This window comes from Arachis ipaensis, chromosome B4, assembly GCF_059453495.1.
Source record: "Arachis ipaensis isolate K30076 ecotype BB chromosome B4, ASM5945349v1, whole genome shotgun sequence".
Taxonomy (NCBI): Eukaryota; Viridiplantae; Streptophyta; class Magnoliopsida; order Fabales; family Fabaceae; genus Arachis; species Arachis ipaensis.
The window spans coordinates 10,886,632-10,911,275 of NC_142439.1; the positions used below are offsets into that span (position 1 = coordinate 10,886,632).

At 36.7% G+C, this 24,644-nt stretch overlaps 1 protein-coding gene across 1 annotated transcript; it reads right to left on the bottom strand.

The window, feature by feature from the left end:
- Positions 1–6,916: 6,916 nt before the first annotated feature.
- Positions 6,917–7,762, bottom strand: LOC148566653 (uncharacterized). The gene has a single exon (XM_088484363.1). The coding sequence runs from the start codon at positions 7,760–7,762 to the stop codon at positions 6,917–6,919; it is 846 nt and encodes a 281-aa protein (XP_088340489.1).
- Between the last annotated feature and the right edge of the window lie 16,882 nt (positions 7,763–24,644).

Consider the following 24,644-nt stretch of genomic DNA (forward strand, 5'->3'; position numbering starts at 1 on the left):
GTAAACAAGGGATAGCAGTTGATCCATCTAAGGTGGAGGCAGTGATGGAATGGAAGCAACCAACCACAGTAACTGAGATAAGGAGTTTTCTAGGCTTAGCTGGCTATTACCGAAGATTCATCAAAGGCTTTTCGCAATTAGCTTTGCCATTGACAAAGTTAACCCGGAAGGATGCGCCATTTATTTGGACTCCTGAGTGTGAGGAAAGCTTTCAGGCGTTGAAGAAAAAGTTGACCACTGCACCTGTGTTGATGTTACCTGAGCTGAACGAACCATTTGAGGTGTACTGTGATGCCTCACTAAAGGGTCTAGGGTGCATGCTGATGCAGCATCATAATGTGGTGGCGTATGCCTCACGGCAGTTGAGACCTCATGAAGTTAACTACCCTACACACGATTTGGAACTTGCTGCGTTGTGTTTGCCTTGAAGGTATGGAGGCATTATCTCTATGGGGTTAAGTTCCAAGTTTTCTCAGATCACAAGAGCTTGAAATACCCCTTTGATCAGAAAGAGCTCAATATGCGGCAGAGAAGGTGGATGGAATTACTGAAGGACTACGACTTTGAGTTAAATTACCATCCAGGAAAGGCGAATGTAGTGGCGGATGCGTTAAGTAGGAAGTCGTTGTATGCAGCTTGGATGATGCTTCAAGAAGAGAAGTTACTCAAGGGATTCGAGAGCCTGAAGATTGGTGCTCAGGAAGTATCTGGAACCCTGTGTTTGAGTCGATTAGAAATCTCAAGTGACTTTAAATCCGAACTCCTAAAGGCTCATGAAGATGATGACGCGTTATGGAAGGTGTTACCAGCTATTGAGCAAGGGAAACGGTGGAGAGTGTCGGAGGATAAGGACGGACTATGGAGATTCAAGGATAGGATTATTGTATCGGATGTTGGCACTTTGAGGCAAGATATCCTAAAAAAAGCACACAAGAGCGGATTTTCTATTCACCCGGGGAGTACTAAGACGTACCATGACCTAAAAGCGATGTTTTGGTGGCCGGGTATGAAGAATGATGTGGCGGAGTATGTCTCGAAGTGTTTAACTTGTCAAAAGGTAAAGATTGAACATCAAAGACCTTCCGAGATGTTGCAACCTTTGGAGGTTCCGCAATGGAAGTGAGAAAGCATTGCGATGGACTTTGTGTCTGGATTGCAAAGGACTAGGGGCAATTTTGATGCTGTCTGGGTGATTGTGGACCGACTCAAGAAGTCAGCTCACTTTTTACCCATTCGGATGACTTACACCCTTGAGGAGCTAGCACGGCTGTATATAAAAGAGATTGTGAGACTTCACTGTGTACCGGCTACTATAATCTCTAATAGAGATCCTCGCTTCACTTCGAGGTTTTGGGATGTATTTCAGAAGGCTTTCGGGACCCGACTAAGCTTGCGTACGGCTTACCATCCTCAAACAGATGGTCAATCCGAGAGGATGATCCAAACACTAGAGGATATGTTGAGAGCTTGTGTTTTGGACCAACCGGCGAGTTGGGATCGATATATGCCGTTAGTGGAGTTTGCATACAATAATAGCTACCATGCAAGCATCGGAATGACTCCATATGAGGCTTTGTATGGGAGGAAATGTTAATCTCCGCTTTGCTGGTATAAAGCGGGAGAGAAAGGCTTGTTGGAGTTGGAGATGCGAATGGATTATCCGCACTTATTCTTAGGTAATTGAATTTGAATTTTGTGGGCAAATTTCCAATTAGGTGGGTAGAATGTAAAACCCGGTTAATTAACGGCTAATTAACCCATAAATGAGAATTTATTCTAGAAAGCCAAAAATGTGATTTTTATGGCTAAATATGATAGAGGAGATTGAGACGAGAATTTCGGTACTAATTTTGTAGAAATCGGACCAAGATTGGACCGAACGGACCAAATTGGGCCAACCGGACCCATATTGGGCCCTTGGCCCAACCTAACTAAACCAAAACCCTAATTTTCAGCACTCTCTCTCCTCACAATACACTATTCACGCTAAAAATGGAAGGGAAAGGGGGAAGAACACTTTCTCAAGTTCTTTCTCTCCTTTGATCTTCAAACCACCATAACTTTTGATCTAGAGCTCCGATTGCCGCATTGTTTGCGGCCACGTGTTCACTGCGGAAAGCTCTACAAAACCCATACAATCAATATTGAGGTAAGCCACGTTTTGCTCTTCGAAATTTCAGCCCTTGTTTTCGAGTTTCATGAACAAAAGTGTTGAGATTTTGGGCTCTTTGATGTTATAGGACCCAACTCTCTTGAAGGAGAAGATTAATCTTGTCTCTTTGGACCTTGGTGTGGTAAGATTCTCAATTTTAGTGTAATTTGTTGTTCTATGATGTTTGGGTATTGAGATGTTGTGTATGGGTATGATGATTGTGGCTTAGGTTGTGTATATATGAATATTGGAGCTTGATTGAGACTTTGAAAAGCTTGAAAAAGGATTTTGGTGGTAAAAATCTGTTCTTGGAGGTGTTGAGACCTTGAGAGCTTGTGGACAAGTGATTTGGAAGTGCTCCGATTGAGCTTGGAAAATCGGCTAAGGTATGGTCTCGGTTTCTCGTATCTAAAATGTAATGTGGTAGGAAATACTTAGGCTAGAGGCCCTAAGATAGGCATTGAATTATTGATATTGTGGAATGGTTGAGATATATGATGTGGTCATATATGTAATTATGAATATTGATGCCTTGATTGTGTGATGTATGAGAAAATGCATGTTGTGATATATGCTTGATGAATGATTGAGGTTGAATTGGTGGGTGGAACTATGTTGATGGTGAGTATGATATTGATTATGTATAATGATGGTTGATTGGAAATGGTATTATTGGAAATTGGGATGAGGAAGGATGTATGACATATTATTGTGTTTGTCCTTTAGCCATTTGATTGAGAAGTGTTAAAATGGTTGGATGGTGGTTTTGGGAATTTTTGGTAAAGGGTTCATGTGTGATTTGAGGATGGCTTGATGTTGATTTTGGTATATTTTGATTGATTTCAAAAAGGGATGAAATTGGCATGTTTTGGTTGATTTTGAAAAGGGTTGCAAATGGCTTGTTTTGAAAATGGCACTTTGTGGTTTTGAATGAAAATGTGGTTTTTGGGCATACTTTGTTGGGACGTAACTTGAAATCCGGATATCCATTTTGTGCCAAATCTATTTAAAACAGAAATTGGATTCGAGGTGGTTATGCCATTCAAAGAACGAACAAAAAACGTTTTAAAACGATGAAGTTATGTCCGTTGGAAAATTGGGGGTTTAATTTGTGAATTCTGCAGCTTTTAACTTAGAGAAATTTTTAGCAGAATACCCCTCCATTCCAATTATTTTCAAACCTATTACCACCAATCCAAATTGCCAATAATAATCCTCAACAAGCTCCATATCTTTTCATCAATCATCATTCAACCAAACCAAAATATAGCCATATAATCAACAATTCAATCACATATCCTTTCAAAGATCTAACTAGCAGCAATATCATCTTACAAACAAATCACCAAACCAAAGCAAGCATATTCATTAACCCATTACTAAACATTAAATATACACCTGCATTCCAACTTATCATGTGGTCATCTAGCCTAAGTTTTCACAGAACATTATATATTAAATGCAAGAAAGCTAAACCATACCTTAGCCGATTCCCAAGTATTATTCCAAGATAATTTTCCTAAAGAACACAGCCCTCAAAACCTCAACTAATCAGCTTCCTCCAAGTTCCAGTATTCACAATTTCAAGCTCTAATTATTTATTCACAACCTTACCCAAGCTTCACATAAGCAAGAGTGAATGTTTACCTCAAGCTAATTGGATCCTATAAAATTGTTCCAATAGAAACGTAGAGCTCAACGCGGTGAACGCGTGGCCGCAAACGGTGCGGCAATCGGAGCTCGGACGGAGAAGTTACGGCGTACGGAAGATTGTCGTAAGGGTTTGACGCTACTTCTCTTCCCTGGGTGCTTCACGCTACATTCAGGTGAAAATTTGGGAGAGAAGAGCTGTTGGGCTCATTTAATGTGATGGCCCGGTTTGGGTCCAGTTCAACCGGTTCGGCCCGTTTGGTCCAATCTTGGACCGTTTTCTTCGAAATTGGTGTCAAAATTCTCGTTTCGATGAGCTCTATCCTAATTTGATATAATATTCACATTTCTAATCTTCCTTATTAAAATCTAATTTATTGACTAATTATCTACTAATTTAACCGGGGTTTACATCCTACCCACCTAATAAAGAATTTTGCCCTCAAAATTCAAATCTAGTTACCTGAAAAGAGATGTGGATAGTCCTTTCGCAAATCTGATTCGAGCTTCCAAGTATGTTCCTCGATACCAGCTCGACTCCAAGCTACTTTTACCAATGATACTTCCTTTCCGCGTAATCGTTTAACACTAGTGTCATTAATTCTCACCGGAACTACTGGAAGTGTTAGATCTTCTCTTACTTGGATTGGTTATGGTTCTAGAACACGACTTGCATCAGGAGTATACTTCTGAAGCTGTGAAACATAGAACACATGATTCGAAAGATACGGCGGTTAGGCAATTCTATAAGCCACTGGTCCAATTCTCTTCAGGATCTCATACGGTTCAATATAACAGGGATTCAGTTTCTTAGTCTTAATAGCTCTTCCCACTCCAGTGGTTGGTGTAACCTTCAGAAAGACATGCTCTCCTTCTTCAAACTCCAAAGGCTTCCGCCTTTAGTCAGCATAGCTCTTCTGGCGGCTCTGGGCTATAAGCATTCGACTACGAATCTTCTTTATCTGCTCAGTCGTTTCAGCTATCATCTCAGGCCCTAATAAACTCATTTCTCCAGTTTCATACCAATACAATGGAGATTGACATTTCCTTCCATACAGAGCCTCATATGGAGCCACTCCGATGCTCGCATGATAGCTATTATTATAAGAAAACTCTATTAATGGCATATACCGATCCCAGCTCACCGGCTGGTCCAAAACACAAGCCCTTAGCATATCCTCCAAAGTCTTAATAGTTCTCTCTGACTGACCATCTGTCTGAGAGTACTCAAGCTTAACTGAGTCCCAAATGCGCGCTGAAAAGCTCCCCAGAATCTTGATGTAAAGCGAGGATCCCGGTCAGATATAATGGTAGAAGGCACGCCATGCAACCTGACAATCTCTTTAATATATATTCGAGCTAATTCTTCCATTGTACAACTTATTCGGATAGGAAGAAAGTGAGCTGATTTCGTCAGTCGAACCACAACCACCCAAATAGCGTCACAACCAGATCGGGTTCTAGGCAACCCTATCACAAAATCCATTGCGATACTTTCCCATTTCCATTGTGGAATCTCCAAAGGCTGAAGGGTCCCTGTTGGTCTCTGATGCTCAATCTTAACCTTTTGACACGTTAAATATTTAGATACATGCAATGCCACATCATTCTTCATGCCTGGCCACCAGAACATTGTTTTCAGATCCTGATACATTTTAGTACTTCCTGGATGAATTGAGAACCCGCTCTTATGAGCTTCCTTCAAGATACTCTGTCGCATGTCTCCAACATCTGGCACAACAATTCGATTCTTGAACCTCCACAAACTATCCTGACCTTCTGACGCTCTCCATTGTTTTTCCTGTTCAACTGCTGGTAATACCCTACGTAACGCTTTACTATCCCGACGAGCCTTCAGAAGTTCTAATTTAAAATCGCTTGAAATCTGCAACTGACTCAAACACAGGATTCCAGATTCTTCTCTAACTTCCAAGTTCAAACCTTGAAATGCCTTTCAGTAACTCTTCCTCCCGTAGCATCATCCAAGCTGCATATAAAGACTTCCGATTTAAAGTGTCCGCCACAACGTTCACTTTTCCTGGATAATAATTCAATTTAAAATCATAATCTTTCAGAAGTTCCATCCACCTCATCTGACGCATATTCAACTCTTTCTGCTCAAAAAAATACTTCAAACTCTTATGGTCTGAGAAAACATGAAACTTAATGCCATAGAGGTAGTGCCTCCAGATCTTTAAAGCAAACACAACAGCAGCAAGTTTCAAATCATGTGTCGGATAGTTCATTTCATGCGGCCTTAATTGCCGTGAGGCATATGCTACAACATTCTGGTGCTGCATCAGAACGCACCCCAAGCCCTTCAGCAATGCATCACAGTACACTTCAAACGGCTCACTTGGTTCAGACAACACCAACACGGGTGCAGTAGTCAATCTGTGCTTTAATGCTCAAAAACTCTCTTCACAGTCTGGGTCCAAATAAAAAGCGTATCCTTCCTAGTCAACTTAGTTAAAAGTAAGGAGAGCTATGAAAGTCCCTTAATGAATCTCCGATACTATCCCGCCAAACTTAGGAAACTCCTAATCTCTATTACTGAAGTTAATCACTCCCATTTCATCACTGCTTCTACCTTAGCAGGATCCATGGCTATTCCTTGCTTACTCACCACGTGACCGAGAAACTTTACCTCACTCTTCCAAAACTCGCATTTAGATAACTTAGCGTATAACTTCCTGTTTCTTAGAATTTATAGCACAATTTGCAAGTGATCAGCATGCTCTTCTTCAATCTTAGAATAAACAAGAATATCATCAATAAAGACAATAACAAACTTGTCCAAATACGGTCGGAAAATCCTGTTCATATAATCCATAAATACTGCTGGAGCATCAAGTTAATCCGAAAGACATCACTGTATACTCATAATGATCATAACGCGTCCTGAAAACATTTTTTGGAATATCTTCATCTCTAACCCTTATCTATTTTAAACCTAACGCCACTCTAAACCGATTCACCCTTCTAAGTTAACTAAACATTACTCCGTCTTAACAACTAATAACCTTCGACCAATCATCGACTTGGGCTTTACAATTACCAACGCGCGTCACACATAACGAATAAATATCATATATTAATGATATGTAAGGAAGTTCAAAATTCAATGGCTAATTCATGGTTACCTCGGGTCTGAGAATCGGTTTCGGTTACATTCCGGCGTTTCCTGTGTGGACAGTCTCGAGCCGTGTGCCCCGACTTCCCGCACTTGTAGTATTCATCTAGCCCGATTCTATGTGGCTCATCTGGAGCAGTCTCCCCATAGCCTTCCTGTAGCATCGCCCACTTCGTGAAGTAATTTTCTGCTAATTGACTCTTCTTAACCAGTTCAGTGAAATTCGTTAACCTTTGCGGATACACGTAGTCAAAGATGTCTCTCCGAAGTCCTTTCTCATACTGAGCACACTTCCATTCCTTATAGTCGGCTGGATTTCCTTGACAAACTCTTGAAAGGCGGCACAGGTTATTGAATTCACGGGTATAGTCAGCAACAGACATATTCTTTTGCTTCAGCTGCATTAACTCCAACTCCTTTACAGTGCGAAGTGCATGCAAGAAATATTTTCCGTAAAATTCTGTCTTGAATCTATTCCAAGGGATATCTGTTAACTCTATCTGCAAGGTATGACATAACTCCTGCCACCATTTCTGAGTATCTCCCTTCAACATATAGGTCACTATTTCCACTGACTGTACTTCAGGAACATGCTGAGTGTACAGAAACCTCTCCACGTCTCGAAACCATCGATCAGCCTCCAACGCATTGGCGTTTCCATTAAACTGAGGTGGACCATTCTGAAGGAAATCAATAAGGGTCAGAGACTTGTAATATTGACCTACTTTGCTTGTACCAGCACCCAAGCTTCCATCTCGAGGTCTTTGCATCGGTTTGGTCCTAAGATTTTCTCTCTGGGCACCTTGCTCGGATCCGCGAGATGACATTTGGTCCCTCTTCACACCAAACAATTGATATTAAGGTGATCAGTCTCAATATCTCAAGTTTAATGCTTAAAAGTCCCAAATGCATGCTCACAAATACGTATGCTACACATACCAGTCTGATATCCTAAGTAGCATATAGTCACACACAGAGTATGCACAGAAGTATAATCAGTTCGTCTCTCAGGCTCTATAGGAACGAACTACTCTAATACCATAATGTAACACCCCACCACACTAAGCTTTACGCTTAAGTCGTAAAACAGAGGTGGTGTGGTATTACGACCTCTAAAATAAAATGAGTATATATATAATAACAGAAGAATTATAATATGCTAGGAGCCTTGAAGAATAAAGGAAATAAAAATCGCGAAATAAAAGCGCAATGCTTAAGGAACGAGTTAACTTGCGTGCTAAGAAAACCTTAACTTATTAAACATAAGATAACAGAAGTAGGAATAGAGTGCCAAAAATACAAAATAACAAGCTCCTAACTCAACCTGCGAAGTCAAGACTGGCCGAAGAATATTTACATATATATACATACATATCCAAAACCCAAAAGTACATATACACAATCCTGCCTCTCCATAAACCTCTAGGAGGATCAAAAGAATAAGTTATGCAGAGAGAAAACCAAGTACATATATATATATATATATATATATATATATATATATATATATATATATATATATATATATATATATATATATATATCGTAACATAACAAAATAACCTTGTAACTACTCCGCTTCAAGAGTCCAAACACCTAACGAGATGCCTCTCGACCTGCATCTGAAAAATAATAACATAGTATGGAATGAGAACCGGAGGTTCTCAGTATGGTAAAGGTGCCAGACACATAATATATAAGGTCCTGGAAATACCAGAGGCAATCCTAGAACGCCGACACTCAGATTGTAGAGCTTAAAGTATTAAATAGAAGCCATAAAAGGTGGTTTTCTAAAGATATTTAAACCTAACTTAACTTAACCTTAAATCTAAGTCTCATACTGCCATTCGTCCATACCTCCAACTCCGTCATGCATTTTCACAGACAAATAGACAGATAAAGGCAAACACAAGAAGGTTACAGTTATTACAGATAACAAATTCACATTTAGCATGGAAAGTACATATAGGCACACCCAATTAAAGCACAAGCAAGTAGTTCAAGTAATATGCATATGATGCATGCCTGTCCTATGGCTGATGAGGCTCATCTGTCGGTTATCCAGCCAACCCGACAAGTCTGAATTGTCCTTAGACTGTCCCCCGACGTGCATCCCCAAGAGTCTATGCATAGCTTTTTCTCAAATAATCAATATTGCTCAATGGGGGTAACATTCTCGGGAATTTATATAGTGTCCGGTCACTCTTACGTCGTAGGGTCAACAGAGTATCGAGTTTTCAACCTGGTACACGTGATGGCAAGCCACGGCACTTAATCCAGGGAATCTCGTATCTCAGATCATTCAAATTCATAAGCCATATAAATAATTCAATTATAATTCATCAACATCCACATCATTCTCAATCGCATCTCATTTATCATCATACATCAATCATATTCAATCCTTATCCTTCATTATCACACCTCCCATTCCGTCCATCAATAGTTCTAATTCAAAACATAATTCATTCTTTTCTAAATGAATCAAACTTAAAACATGTTCATTTTCTTAATAACTCAAAACCAAACCATATAACCTTTAAATCTAAATCTTTTTAAATAATCATATAAACAAAATCTCTAATTTTTATAAAATTTAGGCAGTATCTCCTCTAAAACTCGGACTTTGCCACCCTTTTCGGGTCCAAACCTGCATTCTTTCCAATTCAACATACCCTTCCTCATCATCATAACAATCACCACAATAAATCTACCACAGATTAACAATTATACTCATATAATATTTAAATCCAACAACCAAAATTCAACTAAAAATCATAGTTCACAAATCCTAGGCTTTTAACACAAAATACCTCATTTTTCATTCGAAATTTCCATTCCAATTATTTTCAAACTTATTACCACCAATCCAAATTGCCAACAATAATCCTCAACAAGCTCCATATCTTTTCACCAATCATCATTCAACCAAACCAAAATATAGCCATATAATCAACAATTCAATCACATATCCTTTCAAAGATCCAACTAGCAACAATATCATCTTAAAAACAAATCACCAAACCAAACCAAGCATATTCATCAACCCATTACTAAACATTAAATATACACCTGCATTCCAACTTATCCTATGGTCATCTAGCCTAAGTTTTCACAGAACATTATATATTAAATACAAGAAACCTAAACCATACCTTAGCTGATTCCCAAGTATTATTCCAAGACAATTTTCCTAAAGAACACAGCCCTCAAAACCTCAACTAATCAGCTTCCTCCAAGTTCCAGTATTCACAATTTCAAGCTCCAATTATTTATTCACAACCTTACCCAAGCTTCACATAAGCAAGAGTGAACGTTTCCCTCAAGCTAATTGGATCCTATAAAATTGTTTCAGTAGAAATGTAGAGCTCGATGTGGTGAATGCGTGGCCGCAAACGGTGCGGCAATCGGAGCTCGGACGAAGAAGTTACGGCGTACGGAAGATTGTCGTAAGGGTTCGGCGCTACTTCTCTTCCCTGGGTGCTTCACGCTGCATTCAGGTGAAAATGTGGGAGAGAAGAGCTGTTGGGCTCATTTAATGTGATGGCCCGGTTGGACCGATGGCCCGGTTTGGGTCTGGTTCAACCGGTTCGGCCCGTTTAGTCCAATCTTGGACCGTTTTCTTCGAAATTAGTGTCAAAATTCTCGTTTCGATGAGCTCTATCCTAATTTGATATAATATTCACATTTCTAATCTTTCTTATTAAAATCTAATTTATTGACTAATTATCAACTAATTTAACTGGGTTTACAATCCGCATATCCACGGTATTTATCCGAATTCGATCTGAAAATTCCAGATATGGATCCGATCCGCAAGGCTTTCGGATCAGATCGGATTGGATCCACACATTAATCGGATCGGATTGCGGATTTTGTGTTGATATCCGCATATCCGATCCGCATATCCGCGTATCCGCAAAAATAAAGAAATAAATAAATAAATATTCTTTTTATGTTTTATTTCAACTAATAATTATCATATATGTTGTATTATTTTAATTTATTATTTAAGAAAAGTATGTTTAATATTATTTTAAGAGTAAACATATTTAAAAGAATAGAAAAAATGAATTTCATTGATATTTTTTTAATAAAAATAAGCTTTTAAAAAAATTTTTGTGTTTTGCAGATATATCCGATATCCGATCCGATCTGATCCACAAATGTGCGGATCGGATCCAACCTTAAAAACTGCGGATATTGGATCCGATCCGCGTGCAGCCCTAGAGTCTTGTATATGAATCTATGCCTGCTTGTATTTTTCTTAAGATAAAGTATTTATTTCTGGTTTTTCAAAGAGATGAGCGATACAGTGTTGAGTCACAGGCTCCTATTTTAATATTTAGTATGTAAAGTAGTCGTAATACTTCTTGCTATCAGAGTAGCGCAGCCGGAAGCGTGACTTCTGATAGTGAGGGTGTTACATTGCATACCTTCCTTTTTCATCTCACTAAACAATAGATATATAATTATTATTAATTTTGTTTCATTTGTCCATGATGATTTTAACTTTCCCACAATTTGCAGTGAGCCAGATACATAGAACAAGTAGAGGAAAGAGAAAATACAGAATAACAGACGTAAAGAAACATAGGTGTTGAGCCAGAAATTGAGAACCAAGTCAAAGAGAATATAAATGATGATGGTAGCAATGGTAATGACAATAATAAAGAGAGAGGATATTTATAAAAAAATATTCCAAAGAAACAAATCTATTTAGTATTTATTATCTACCAAAATATTATATAAACAGTTAACTTATGTGTAATAACTGCAAATAAGTGAAATTTGACATGAAACGGCTTCTTCCAAAAGGAAAATTCGATAGAAAAAAGGAACATGAATGATTATATCTCTAACACTTTTCCTCAAGCAAAGAGTCTCTTTTGAATTTGTTTAATTTTTACAAAGGTCTTATTTTCTCTTTCATCTCACCGAACAACACATAATAATTTATTATTTTTGTTTCATTTGTATATGATGATTTCAACTTTCCCATAATTTACCATGAGCCAGATACATAAAACATGTAAAGAAAATTGACAATACAGAATAACGAACGCAATGAAAAATGGGTTGAGTCAGAAATTGAGAACTGAGTCAAAGAGAATATAAATGATCATGGTAGCAATAGTAATGACAATAATAAAGGGAGAAGATATTTACAAATAATATTCCAAAGGAACCAATCTATTTATTATTTATTATCTACCAAAATGTTATATAAACAATTAACTCATGTATAACAATTGCAAATAAGTGAAGTTTGACATGAAACCACTTCTTTCAAAAGGTAAATCTGATAGAAAAAGAAAACATGAATAATTATATCTCTAACACTTCTCCTCAAGCAAAGAGTCTCTTTTGGATTTGTTTAATTTTTATATAGGTCTTATTTTCTCATTCATCTCACCAAACAACACATAATAATTTATTATTTTTGTTTTATTTGTCAATGATGATTTCAACTTGTCCACAATTTTTCATGAGCCAAGTATAGAACAGGTAGAGGAAAGAGACAATACATGATAACGAACGCAAAAAAAAACATAGGCATTAAGCAGGAGTTTAGCCAAAAATTAAGAGTTGAGTCAAACAGAATTTAAATGATGATGGTAGCAATGGTAATGACAATAATAAAGAGAGAAGATATTTAGAAATAATATTCCAAGAGAACAAATCTATTTATTATTTATTATCCACCGAAATATTATATAAACAATTAATTCATGTATAACAATAGCAAATAAGTGAATTTTGACATGAAACCACTTTTTCCAAAAGTTTAACCCAATAGGAGAAAAAAACATGAATGATTATATCTCTAACACTTCTCATCAAGCAAGAATGGTTTTGGGTTGTGCTATTTAATTTTCAGCTTTCGAGATTTAGCAAGTATCGAACTCCATACCTTTCGAACATAGAGCTCTGATACTATGTGATTAAACCACGTCTCCCAAAAATTTAAGGTGATAGGAGAAGGCATCATGAATGGTTATACCTCTAACGAAGCTAAGGGTGTAATTTTAGAAATAAATGGTTATTTATATTAAGAATTTAATTTTATTACACTGTTAATGTAACATACATTTAATTACGTAATATTAAAAATAATTATTTTTTATATTGACAAGATTATTGATCATCTAGAAAAATAGAGGTAATTAAACTATGTGTAAAATATTTTATAATATTAGTGCATCAAAACTAAACTATTATAATAATTGTACAAATAATTTTAATGCTTTATTCATTAGTTGTTCTAATATTTGTGTTTGTTACTTTATTATCTACTAATTTGACATGTTTGTCTCTATCTTTTTATCTCTTTAAAAAATTATTATATTTAAAAATGACCTAGTTTAAATTTTAAATTGATGGTAGTACTTACAAAAAATAAAAATACATAACATATTTTTTTCTCATGCATATATTTTAACCCTTAGTTTTTTTTTTTTTTCATGCATATACCTTCACTCTGATTTTTAAGAATCATATATATCACTCTCTTAATCTTTTCTAATGTATTCTACATGTATATACCTTGATTTATAGTTTTTTCCCTCGCATCATCTTTTATGTACTTTTCTTTTTTGCCCTCAATAAACAACACATAATAATTTATTCATTTTGTTTTATTTGTATATGATGATTTCAACATGCTCACAATTTGTTATGAACGAGACACATAGAATAGGTAGAGAAATTAAAAGAGATAATACATAATTACAGAAGCAAAAAAAAATATGGACATTAAGTAGGAGTTGAGACACAAATTGAAAGTCAAGTCAAAGAGAATATAAATGATGATAGTAACAATGGTAATGATAACAATAAAGAAAGGAGATATTTACAAATAATATTCTAAAGGAACAAATCTATTTATTAATTTTGTTTACCAAAATATTATATAAACAATTCACTTCTGTATAACAAATGTAAATAAACGAAGTTTGACACGAAATCACTTCTCCTAAAAGCTTAACTCCATAGGAATTGGCGAAAGAATATGAGGCGAAAATCAATAAGAATCATGATGAGGGTGACGCAATAAATGAGCAGCATTTATAGTTACATAGATAGAAGCCTACGCATGAAATACAGGAAGAAATCCTTGACTTGCATAAGATGAAATTTTTGAATTGGTCTTTTTTTCTTCTTTTATTTTCTTTTGTGCTAATTTTTTTAACTTTTGGGATTTACCAAGGATCGAACTATAGATATTTAGGATATAGAGCTCTGATACCATGTTATAAAATCACTTTTCCCAAAAATTTAAGATGATAAAAAAAGGTAACATGAATAATTATATCTCTAACGAATATAAGAGTGTAATTTTAGAAATAAACAGTTATTTATATTAAGAATTTAATTTTAGTACACTATGTATTTAATTACATAATTTTACATTAGCGAAAATAATTATTTTTTATATTGACAACATAAATAGTTATCTAGAAAAATGGAGGTGATTAAACTAATGTGTAAAATATTTTACAGTATCAATATCAGTGCATCAAAATTAAATTTTTATAATAGTGGTGCAAATAATTTTGATGCTTTATTCATTAGTTGTTCTAATATTTGTGTTTATTACTTTATTATCTACTAACTTTGACGTATTTGCTTCTATCTTGTTATCTTCTTAGGAAATCGTAATATCCTACCACACAGAATCTTATGCTTAAGTTATAAAACAGAGGTGGTGAGGTATTACGACTACTAAAAGTAAAATTATATATATATAATATAGTTGAAAAAGATTTTTATAACTAGGAGCCTTTTTAAAGAAGGTTTAAAAAGAAAGCGTAAGCAGAATAGCGCGTCTGTTGCGTAAACATGAACGTAACGAAGTAGGATAAGAGAGTTTCAAGATATAGATAACAAGGCTCCTGACCCTGCTCACGAAGTTAAAACCGGACAGAGCATATAAACATATATACATATATAAATGAGAATCCTAAAATGAACCAAAGCAAATAAATGACAACCTGTTTCTCCAAGTCAACCTCTAAGAGGGACAAACATAAAATACAAGGTGGAGAATCTATATTCCTGTATAAATATAAACAAAATACTCCCCTGAGTCCCAAGAGTTCTTCGCCTCATCCGATTCTCCAGAACACAGAGTGGTGTTTCTCAACCCGCATCTGAAAAACAATACTGTATGGGATGAGAACCAGGGGTTCTTAGTATGGTTAAGGTGCCCACATATATAATAAATAAGGTCCTGGGAAAGCCGAAGGTAATCCTAGAACGCCAACACTCATATTATAAAGCTTAAAATACTAAACAGCAACCATAGAGAAGGGTGATATTCTAAGGGTATTCAACCTAACTTAAACTTAATTTAAACACTAAACTGTTTCACCTTTTCTCCGTTCCTCCATCTCCGTTAATTCGCATAGACAAACGAACAGACAAGGCAAGCACAGGTAGAAAATAAGTAGTTCAAGTAACAATTACAACAATTAGCAGAATATAATCAATTAGGCATTCCCAATTAATGTATAGAAAACAAAGCACACATATGCATATGATGAATGTCCATCCTACTGGTCGTGAGCTCATGTGTCGGTTACTTTGCTAGAACCCGACACATCTGGTAGCTAACCCAGACACTAGTCTCTAGGTTGCGCATCTCCAGGAGGATCATAAACGAAAGAGAGTGCCTTTCCACATTGTCCACACCCTCATCACGACAAGAGAGGGAACTTCCATCCCTAACTTGCCATCCGAATACATTTTCAAGTTAACAAGCAAGCAGGATCGCATCCAAACCTTACCCTCTCGACCATTCTAGCCATACACATATCTCGACCGTTCCGGCCATACACACATCTCGACCATTTCGGCTACGCACACATCTCGACCATTTTGGCCTCACATAGTCATTCCCAATCTCATCATTTTCAACCTTTACTTCATCTCTAAGTTTTTCTAATTTCCTAACTCCATTTTATTACTAAGCTTACTATCCAAATTTAGAACTAACAGTGTGAAAACAGAGGTTTAGGAGGTCAAATTGGCTTGAAAACACAAAATAATGATTTGCTGAAAAACAGGGGGTATCCCTACGCATACGCACTGGACAGAATAGAACGCATGCGTATGTCCCCTGTATGCGTGCGCATGCAAGGACATTTGGCAAAAAATTTGGCTAAGTTTGAAATCTGCAGAATTTCAATTTAAAACCTCAAACTTCCGACGCATATAACTTTTTTGTTTTAAATCATTTTCATCCATTCTTCGAACGGTGTAAACTTCACGGACCTAATTTTATACAAAACAAGTTTGAAATCATTTGAGGGTCCGGAAGCCAAGTTATGGCTCGTCAAAATTTGGCCAAAAATAAGATTTTCACAAAGCTTATCAAACCTCTATTTTCACCAATCTCATATCTCAATACTAAAACTCTAAGCCTTTTTGACAATATCTAACCTTACCAAGTCACATTTCAATATCCAAATCATGTCCCAAAATATCCCTAATCAATTCTCATTGTCAAGTCTCTTAACCCTCTTCAACTCAAGCCACATATAAATCATTATTCATACAAGCATCACTCTTATAAATTCAATATCATCATTATCATCGCTTATACAAGCATCATTCACATTTCTTACCTTCTTCCGGCCTCCGGCCCAATTTCACGGCCTCCGCCCCAACATTTATCAATTTATTAACATTCATAAGTTCACGTTCAAAATCCTCACCCATTAGCATCAAATCATCATATAATATCCTATTTTCATCATATAACAATATTCACCAATTCATACTCAACCCAAATCAACAATCATCATCAAGAACACTAAACCTTTAATACAATCATGTATTCCAACCTATCCTATGGTCATCTAACCTAAGTTTTCACAAAACATTATATATTATATACGAGAAACCAAAACCATAACTTGGCCGATTTCTTGTAAAACCCAGAACGTCACAATTTGTTACCGTTCCACGACACCCAAGGTTCCAAAGTCTCACCAAATGGGTCTCGGGCTCACCAGAGTCCAATACCAAGTCTCTAACACCACCAATTTGTTTCCAAAGTACACAATCCAAACCAATTTCACAAAATAACACTAAAATTATCATAGGGTTCACTAATTAGATAACTTGAAAAGGATTAAACGTTTCTCACCTTACCAACACGAAATTGGGACAGAACCCAGCAAATCCACAAAGCTAAATTTACTCCTAAATACCAAAATTCAATAAACTCTCAACACCTAATCTCAATAAATTTCAAAACTGAGATGAGAAGATTTGGGTAAGAAAAATCAAGTTCCTTACCAAATAGTTGAATGGGTTTTGTAGAGGATTTTGAGATGAACGCATGGCCGCTGACGACTCGTCAATCGGAGCACCAGATCAAAAGTTATGACAATTTGATTATAGAGTGGGGATTTGGTTGCATGGAAGTTCCTCTCCTCCAATTCAGTTTCTGCGTGCTTCCCACTTTGGAAGGGGAGAGAAGGCTAATCCATAGGTTTTAATGTGTTTTGGGTTGGGCCTTGGCCCAATACGGGCCTAGTTCACTTGATTTGACTCGTTCGACCTAATTTTGGGACAAATTCTTTAAAATTAGTGTTAAACTTACTATTTTAATTTTCTCTACTCCATCAAACTATAAAATTTCATTTTCTAATTTCTTAATTAATGACTAATTTATTCACTAATTACTCGGAATTTACAAAAATTACTATAATTAAAAATAATTTTTTTATAAGTTTTCAATGGATGGTAATCCCTAAAGAAAAAACATAAATTACATGTATTCTGATTGAAAAAAAAAGTCCCTTTTTTATGTCCTAATTGAAAGGATAAATAACTTTTGTTTGCTCTCCATTAAAACACACGGAATATTTATTTGTTGAAAAGTTCTGTAGTGTTGACTCTGTTTGTCGGCATGTTAGTTTGTTTTTTTGCATGCTATGTTATCCATTAATCGATGTGTATCTTGGTGAGAACACGATGCATTTGAGGGATTACTGGATTAGTGTTGAGTTTATGAATGGGAGATTGATTCCCGTTATACGTTCCGGCGAGATCAGAGAATTGATTGCTAACTATAATGTACAGATATTGACACAGACACAGGACACGATACGATACGGGACACACCGACACGCGAATTTTAAAATTTTACATGACACGAAAACATGTATACGTATAAAATATAAAGTATTTTTTAGATAAATCATAATGATATTTTGATATTTTATTGATATTAAAATATAAATTAAATTTTTTAATTATTTTTAATATCTTATTTTAATTATATCAAGTATTTAAAATATTTTTTGTTTTAATAAATAATAATATATACTATATCTAAATTTATTTTAAGAATATATGTTAAGAATAAGATTGGACACGCTGATACGTGATGGTATTTAGGTGTGTTCAGGCTGGAGAAGAATTTTTTATTTTTTATTAAGACATGGTTGGACACAGCAGACACGCGTGTCGGACGAGTGTCAGTGAGTGTCGTACCCAAAATGTGTCCGACACGCAGACATGACAACTCAGCAAAATGTATGTACTTCATAGATTGCTAACGATGCTACTAATGAAGGCTTGGTATGGGTCATAGTAGTTATTGGGCCAACAATTTACCTATAGGCAAATGAAGAAAATTAAAAAGCTACCAAAAAACCCAACAATTGGCCCAAAAATTATTAAAGAAACAGAGAAGAAGAATATTGAATATTACTAAGGCCAGGAATAAATAGTTTAATTAATCTTTTTTTTAGAAAAAAAAAATTTAAACAATAAATACTTATATTAAAAGTATCTCATAAATAAGTTATTTTGTTTTTAATTTTTTAGTTTTAAATGTACTTATTTTAAAAAAAAATGTGATAAAAAAAATTTTATTACGAGAAAAGTCATTTTTTTAACTTTTCTATAAACACTTAAAAGCTTCTTAAAAAGCTACAATTTGATTTTGAAAACCAGATATTAATACTACAAATTTTCATAAGTCAAAAACTAAAAAAAATTAACTTTTAAAACTTCTCAAATGGCCTGAAGAATATTCTCTCCTCTTTTGGATGATTTATATTCTCACAATGATCCCTTACTGTCGTTGAAATTGCGACCAAACAAGCAGAAAGAGAGATCTAATGGCTGTTAAGTAGGGTAGAATAAAGTTAAATTTATATAAAAATCTCAACTTATAAATAGGGTTAGAGTTAGATCCAAACTCTACTATACCTTATCCTATCAATTACCGCCCTTATCTATCTAAATCCTAAAGCCTAACTTAACACTCTTTTTTTTTTTCAAAAGACATATTTTATTGGTGTAATAAAATAAAAGGCCCATTTTGGGCTTACAGCAACAGAAAAATGGGAATTCCCTAACTAAGGAAGAGTTTTTGGAGAAGGAGTGTCGTTCTTGGAGCTTCATCAATGGAGGTGAGTCACTGCTTCCAAAGTTCCGGATCTTGCAATAGCTACTACTTCTTGAGGAGAAATGACTTTGGCTTCAAAAATTCTCAAGTTCCTCATCTTCCAAATCTGCCAGGTTAGTATTGCTGCCAAATGAGTTTCTTTTTGCATCTGCCTACGCTCTTTGAGTTGTTCTTGGAGCCATAACCACCATCTCCATATTTCTGTTTCTTGGTTTGTCCAGGGAAGGCTTGCTAATTTCCAAGCATTCTCTGATTCCGGACACTGGGTGAGACAGTGGAGAATTGATTCTACTGTAGCATCACAACGATTACAGATTGGGTTCACCATTTGGATTCTAGAGTGCAATCTTTCTTTAACTGGTAAGCCTTCATGCATTACTTTCCATAGAAAAATTTTAATTTTGGGCTGGCATTTTAACTTCCAAATTGAACTCCAGACTTCTCTTCTTCTGCATTGTTCTGGCAAAAATTCAACTGGTGCATGGTAGAACTGAAAGGCCAACGTATATCCAGAGGCAACCGAGTAGCATTCATTCTTCTCTTTACTCCAGGTAACGATATCTTCTGTTGTTCTGATGCCTGTGTTCATGATTGCCTGCGCTACTTTTTGTGTGAATGTTGAGGTGATTAGCTCTTGATTCCAATTTTGATCTGGTAGGAGTAGTTCAGAAACCCAAATCGGGTGATTGTGTGAATGGTTGATAATTTGAATTTCATTTGGTTGAATTTGCTTTATCCAGTTGTCCTCTAAGATTTTAACTGAATGTCCCCGTCCAATCTTCCAAAAAATGCCTTTCTCCAAAACTTTTCTACCTTCCAGAACACTTTTCCAGCCCCAAGATGGATTATTACCTGTTTCTGCGCATAAAAAGGTTGAAAATTTAAAATATCTGCTTTGATAGACCTTGTAAATTAGAGAGTGAGGTCGAGAGATCAGCCTCCATCCCTGTTTTCCTAACATTGCCAAGTTAAAAGCCCTGAGATCCTTAAAATTCAGACCACCTTGGTTCTTTGGTCTACAAGCAATCCGCCAATTAATCCACTGCATCTTCCTCTCTGAGTTCTTTTGGCCCCAGAAAAACTGCATTATTGACTTTTGGATGTCCTCTAATAGTGTCTCGGGGAGTTTAAAGCATCTCAGTGTGTATAGAGGCACTGCAGTTGCCACTGCTTTTATTAAAACCTCTCTGCCACTAGCCGACAGCAAAGCTCACTTCCAATGCTGTAGTTTTTGCAAAACCTTGTCTTTGACAAAGTTAAATGTCTCTTTTTTTGATCTATTGACCACTGCTGGAAGGCCTAAATACTTGTTCTGGCAGCCAACATGTGGTATCGACAACAGGGCAGCTAGCTGATCACGGACTGATAGGGGAGTGTTCTTGCTAAAGAAAACAGAAGACTTATCCAAATTTATCACCTGACCACTCACTTCTTCATAGTCTCTAAACAACTTTAGTAAACTTTCGCAATCTTTCATTGTCGCCTTACTGAACAAAATAGAATCATCTGCAAAGAATAAATGACTGACCTTAGGGCATCTGGGGTTCAGTCTCAAACCAGAAAATTCTAGCCTCCGTTCTCCTCTGTGGAGCAGACGGGAAAAACCCTCTGCACAGAACAAAAATAGATAGGGGGAGAGAGGATCACCCTGACGTAATCCTCTACATGGTTTAAAAAAACCATGAGGTTGACCTTCCACAGTAACAGAGTAAGAAACCATTGTCACACACTCTTTGATCCACTCCATCCACTTTTTGCAAAATCCCATCTTGCTCATAATCTCCCACACAAAAGTCCACTCAACCCTGTCATAAGCCTTGCTCATATCAAGTTTTAGAGCCAATTCATAGTCTCCATAACTTTTATTCTTCAGAAAATGCATAAACTCATGCGCAATTAAAATATTATCGCTAATCAATCTTCCTCTAATAAAAGCGCTCTGAGTATCACTTATCACCTGATTCATTACATGTTGTAGTCTGTGTACCAAAATCTTAGAAATGATTTTATAGAAAACACTACTAAGGCTGATTGGTCTAATGTGCTTCATAGTGTTAGCATTTCTAATTTTCGGAATAAGGCAGATATTTGTATGATTGAAAGCTTTCAACAATTTACCTCCTGAAAAGAAACTCTTGACTGCACTAATTACATCCTTCTGAATTAGCTCCCAATAAAATTGAAAAAACTTTCCTGTAAACCCATCATCTCCCGGAGCTGAAAATGGATTAATAGAAAACACTGCTGCTTTAATCTCACTGTCTGTTACTGTTCTAGTGAGCATTCGGTTTGTGCGAGCATCTACCTTCGTAGGAATTTCTTCTAAAACTTCCGTAGGTTCCCTTGGATTGTCAGAAGTAAATAGATTAACAAAATATTCCTGAGCTACAGCCGCAATACCTTGTTGATCAGAGGCCACATTACCACTGTCATCTACGAGTTCTTGGATTTTATTCCTCCAGCACCTTGACTGAAATTTAGAGTGAAAGAACTTTGTGTTTTTTCACCCCAATTTAGCCATTGCACCCGAGATTTTTCCTTCCAAAATCGTTCCTCCTGCTCCAAGTTCTCTGCTAACTCAGCCTCCAATATCCTTATTACTGTGCCATCTGCAGCTGCTCCTTTTTCTTTTTCTTCTTCCAATTTCCCCTGCACTCTTCGGATCTGCTGTTTTGAATTTGAATCTGCTGATTTTTGCCATTCAAACAGTTTATGCCTGCAATGTTTTAGTTTTGTAGCCAATTTGAACATGGGTGAGCCCACTACTTCCAAGTCCCAAGCATGTTTAACAATATTTGATACCTCTTCTTTATCGCACCAACGCTCTTGGAACCTGAATCTTCTTCTTGACCTTCTTTCTTCCTTTTCTGAATTAAGGAGCAAGGGGCAGTGATCAGATCCTGTACCATCCAAATGAGACACGAAACCGTTTGGATATTCTGCTCTCCATTCCGTCGACACAAGTGCTCTGTCTAGTCTTTCTTGAATAAAATTGCCTCCGAACTGCCTATTACTCCATGTGAACTTCTTGCCTTCATATCTCATATCCACCAATTCAGCTTTATTAATAAAATCATTGAATTTCTCAATGGATGATGCTGATTTCATCCTCCCTCCCTCCTTCTCATGGTGGGCCTTTATAGCATTGAAGTCTCCTACCACCAATCGATGCTCTCCCGAAGTATCCATAATCTGAAGTAGCTGTCCGAACTGTGCTTCTCTGATTGTTTCATCTGTGTGGAGATGCACAGCAAAAACTTCCCATGTCTTTGCATTTTGACTATCCTCCCATGAAAAGTGCACTAGAAAAGATTCAAAAGCTTTGATTTGCACCTTCGTTTCCTCCTTCCAAGCAACCATTAACCCTCCTGCATGTCCAATCAGGTCCAAGCAAAACAAATTCGAGAAACCAACATCCTTAATCACCCTCTCCACATATGAGGTATTGTTTTTGGTTTCACAGAGAAACAATACCTCGGGGGAATGGGATTTAACAATCCCTTTAATGTTGTGAACTGTAAGGGGTTTCCCCAAACCCCGACAGTTCCACATTGTCATCTTCATGGATCCTTGGGCGCCAATTGTTGGGCGGCACCCTCCCCCTTCTCAGTTTGACTTGTTTCTATCGAACAATGCTTCTTACTTGCTTCCATATCCTCCTTTTCCCTTGTTCTCCTTTTAACCCCTGTTACCTTGTTGCCCATTTTACCTCTCCTTGCCATCTGCTTCCAGCTCAACTTGAGTTTTCCTTTGATCTCAGGTGAATTGGCCGAAGCACTAAAAGAGAGTATGCCATCTGAGGTATAATTCTGTTCTGAATTTTCTTCTCTATTCTCCATCTGTGCTACTTTTTCACTATTATATTGCTTTTCCTGAACTGACTGATCAGCAAGGCCCAAAATCCTCCTCTTCTCTTTCTGTGTTCCACTTTCCACCTCATCATCCTCAACTCCTTTTCGCGTGTTAGCCTCATTAACTGAAAGACTTGCAAAGCTTTTAATCAGGTTTAACGGAGTTGGTTTTCTATCTCTTTGGTTTTTCTTCTCTGACTGTTGGTCAGAATGTGGGTTCTGGTTCTCTTTTTGGGAGCTAACCCTCCTTCCAAATTGTTCAGCTCTGACCCAAGGCCCCCATTTCTCTTCCTCAACCTTCCCTGCCGCTGAATCCTCAAAGAATTTGCTGCATCCGCGAGCCTCGTGTCCCAAGAATCCACAATAGTAACAAAAGTTTCCTATTTTTTCATATTTGACTTGCAGTTCAATCACCTTCTTATCTCCCCCTGCAATCTTCGTCGATCTTCGCAATGGTTTTGTGACATCCAACCCAATCTGCACTTTAACTATTTGCTCCTCTTTTCCTCTTAAAATAAATAAGTCAACATCCAACACTTCCCCATCACTCTCCCTAACTTCCTACCTAATTCTTTCGTTTTACAATGTTCCGGTAAACCCCACAACTGAATCCATATAGGCACTTTTAGGAATTCAGTTTCCACCATTGAATCTTCTCCTTTCCATCTCTTTAGGTTGAGAATATAATTTTTAAATAGCCAAGGGGCTCCATTCTCAATCCTAATCATCTCAATTTTCTTTTCAAAGAAAAATTGAAACACGTTGCCACCATGATCCAAAACTTTGAAGCCCAACGGCTGTCTCCAGATTGCAAGTAGAGCAGCCTCTAACGTACCAGCACTAAACTTACGATCAGCCATTAATCTCCCAACTAGACTTCTTGTACATTTCTCCAAACCTTCCTTTATATCCTCCTCCCCAAATTGAATAATTTGGTCTTCCTCCAGTACCTCCAATGCTCCTTCTAACCCCTGAAATGCAGCAGATGCTGCCATGATCAAATCGTATGAGACTTACTCACAGAAATTTAATAAGGATTAACTTCAAAACCCTAGCAGAGCACTTTTTGAAAAACCCTAGTAGCAGGGCACACAAATTTTCTTTTTTTTGGTATTTTCTTTTTTTGTTTTATTCTTATTTTCTCACTTGTTGGATCATCATTATTCTAATGGTTCCTTTGCTCCAACAGTAAAGTTATGGGTAGTAATTGTTCATAAATGAACGACTACCCATACCACACTCATTTTTTTTAAAAGAATTACTTTGGCACCTATAATTATCCACCATCCAGGGCCTCAATTCACTATGGAATTCATATTCCCTTATAAATCAGTAAAAGCCAACAAACCCACCGCAAAAGAGGTCCAGTGACCCACCCACTTAAGAAACTTCATTAGCCCAATTATTTTCCCTAATTAAAGTGGAACA

Coding starts and splice junctions, on each gene's coding strand:
- LOC148566653 (XM_088484363.1), bottom strand. CDS start 7,762: ATGTCATCTCGCGGATCCGAGCAAGGTGCCCAGAGAGAAAATCTTAGG.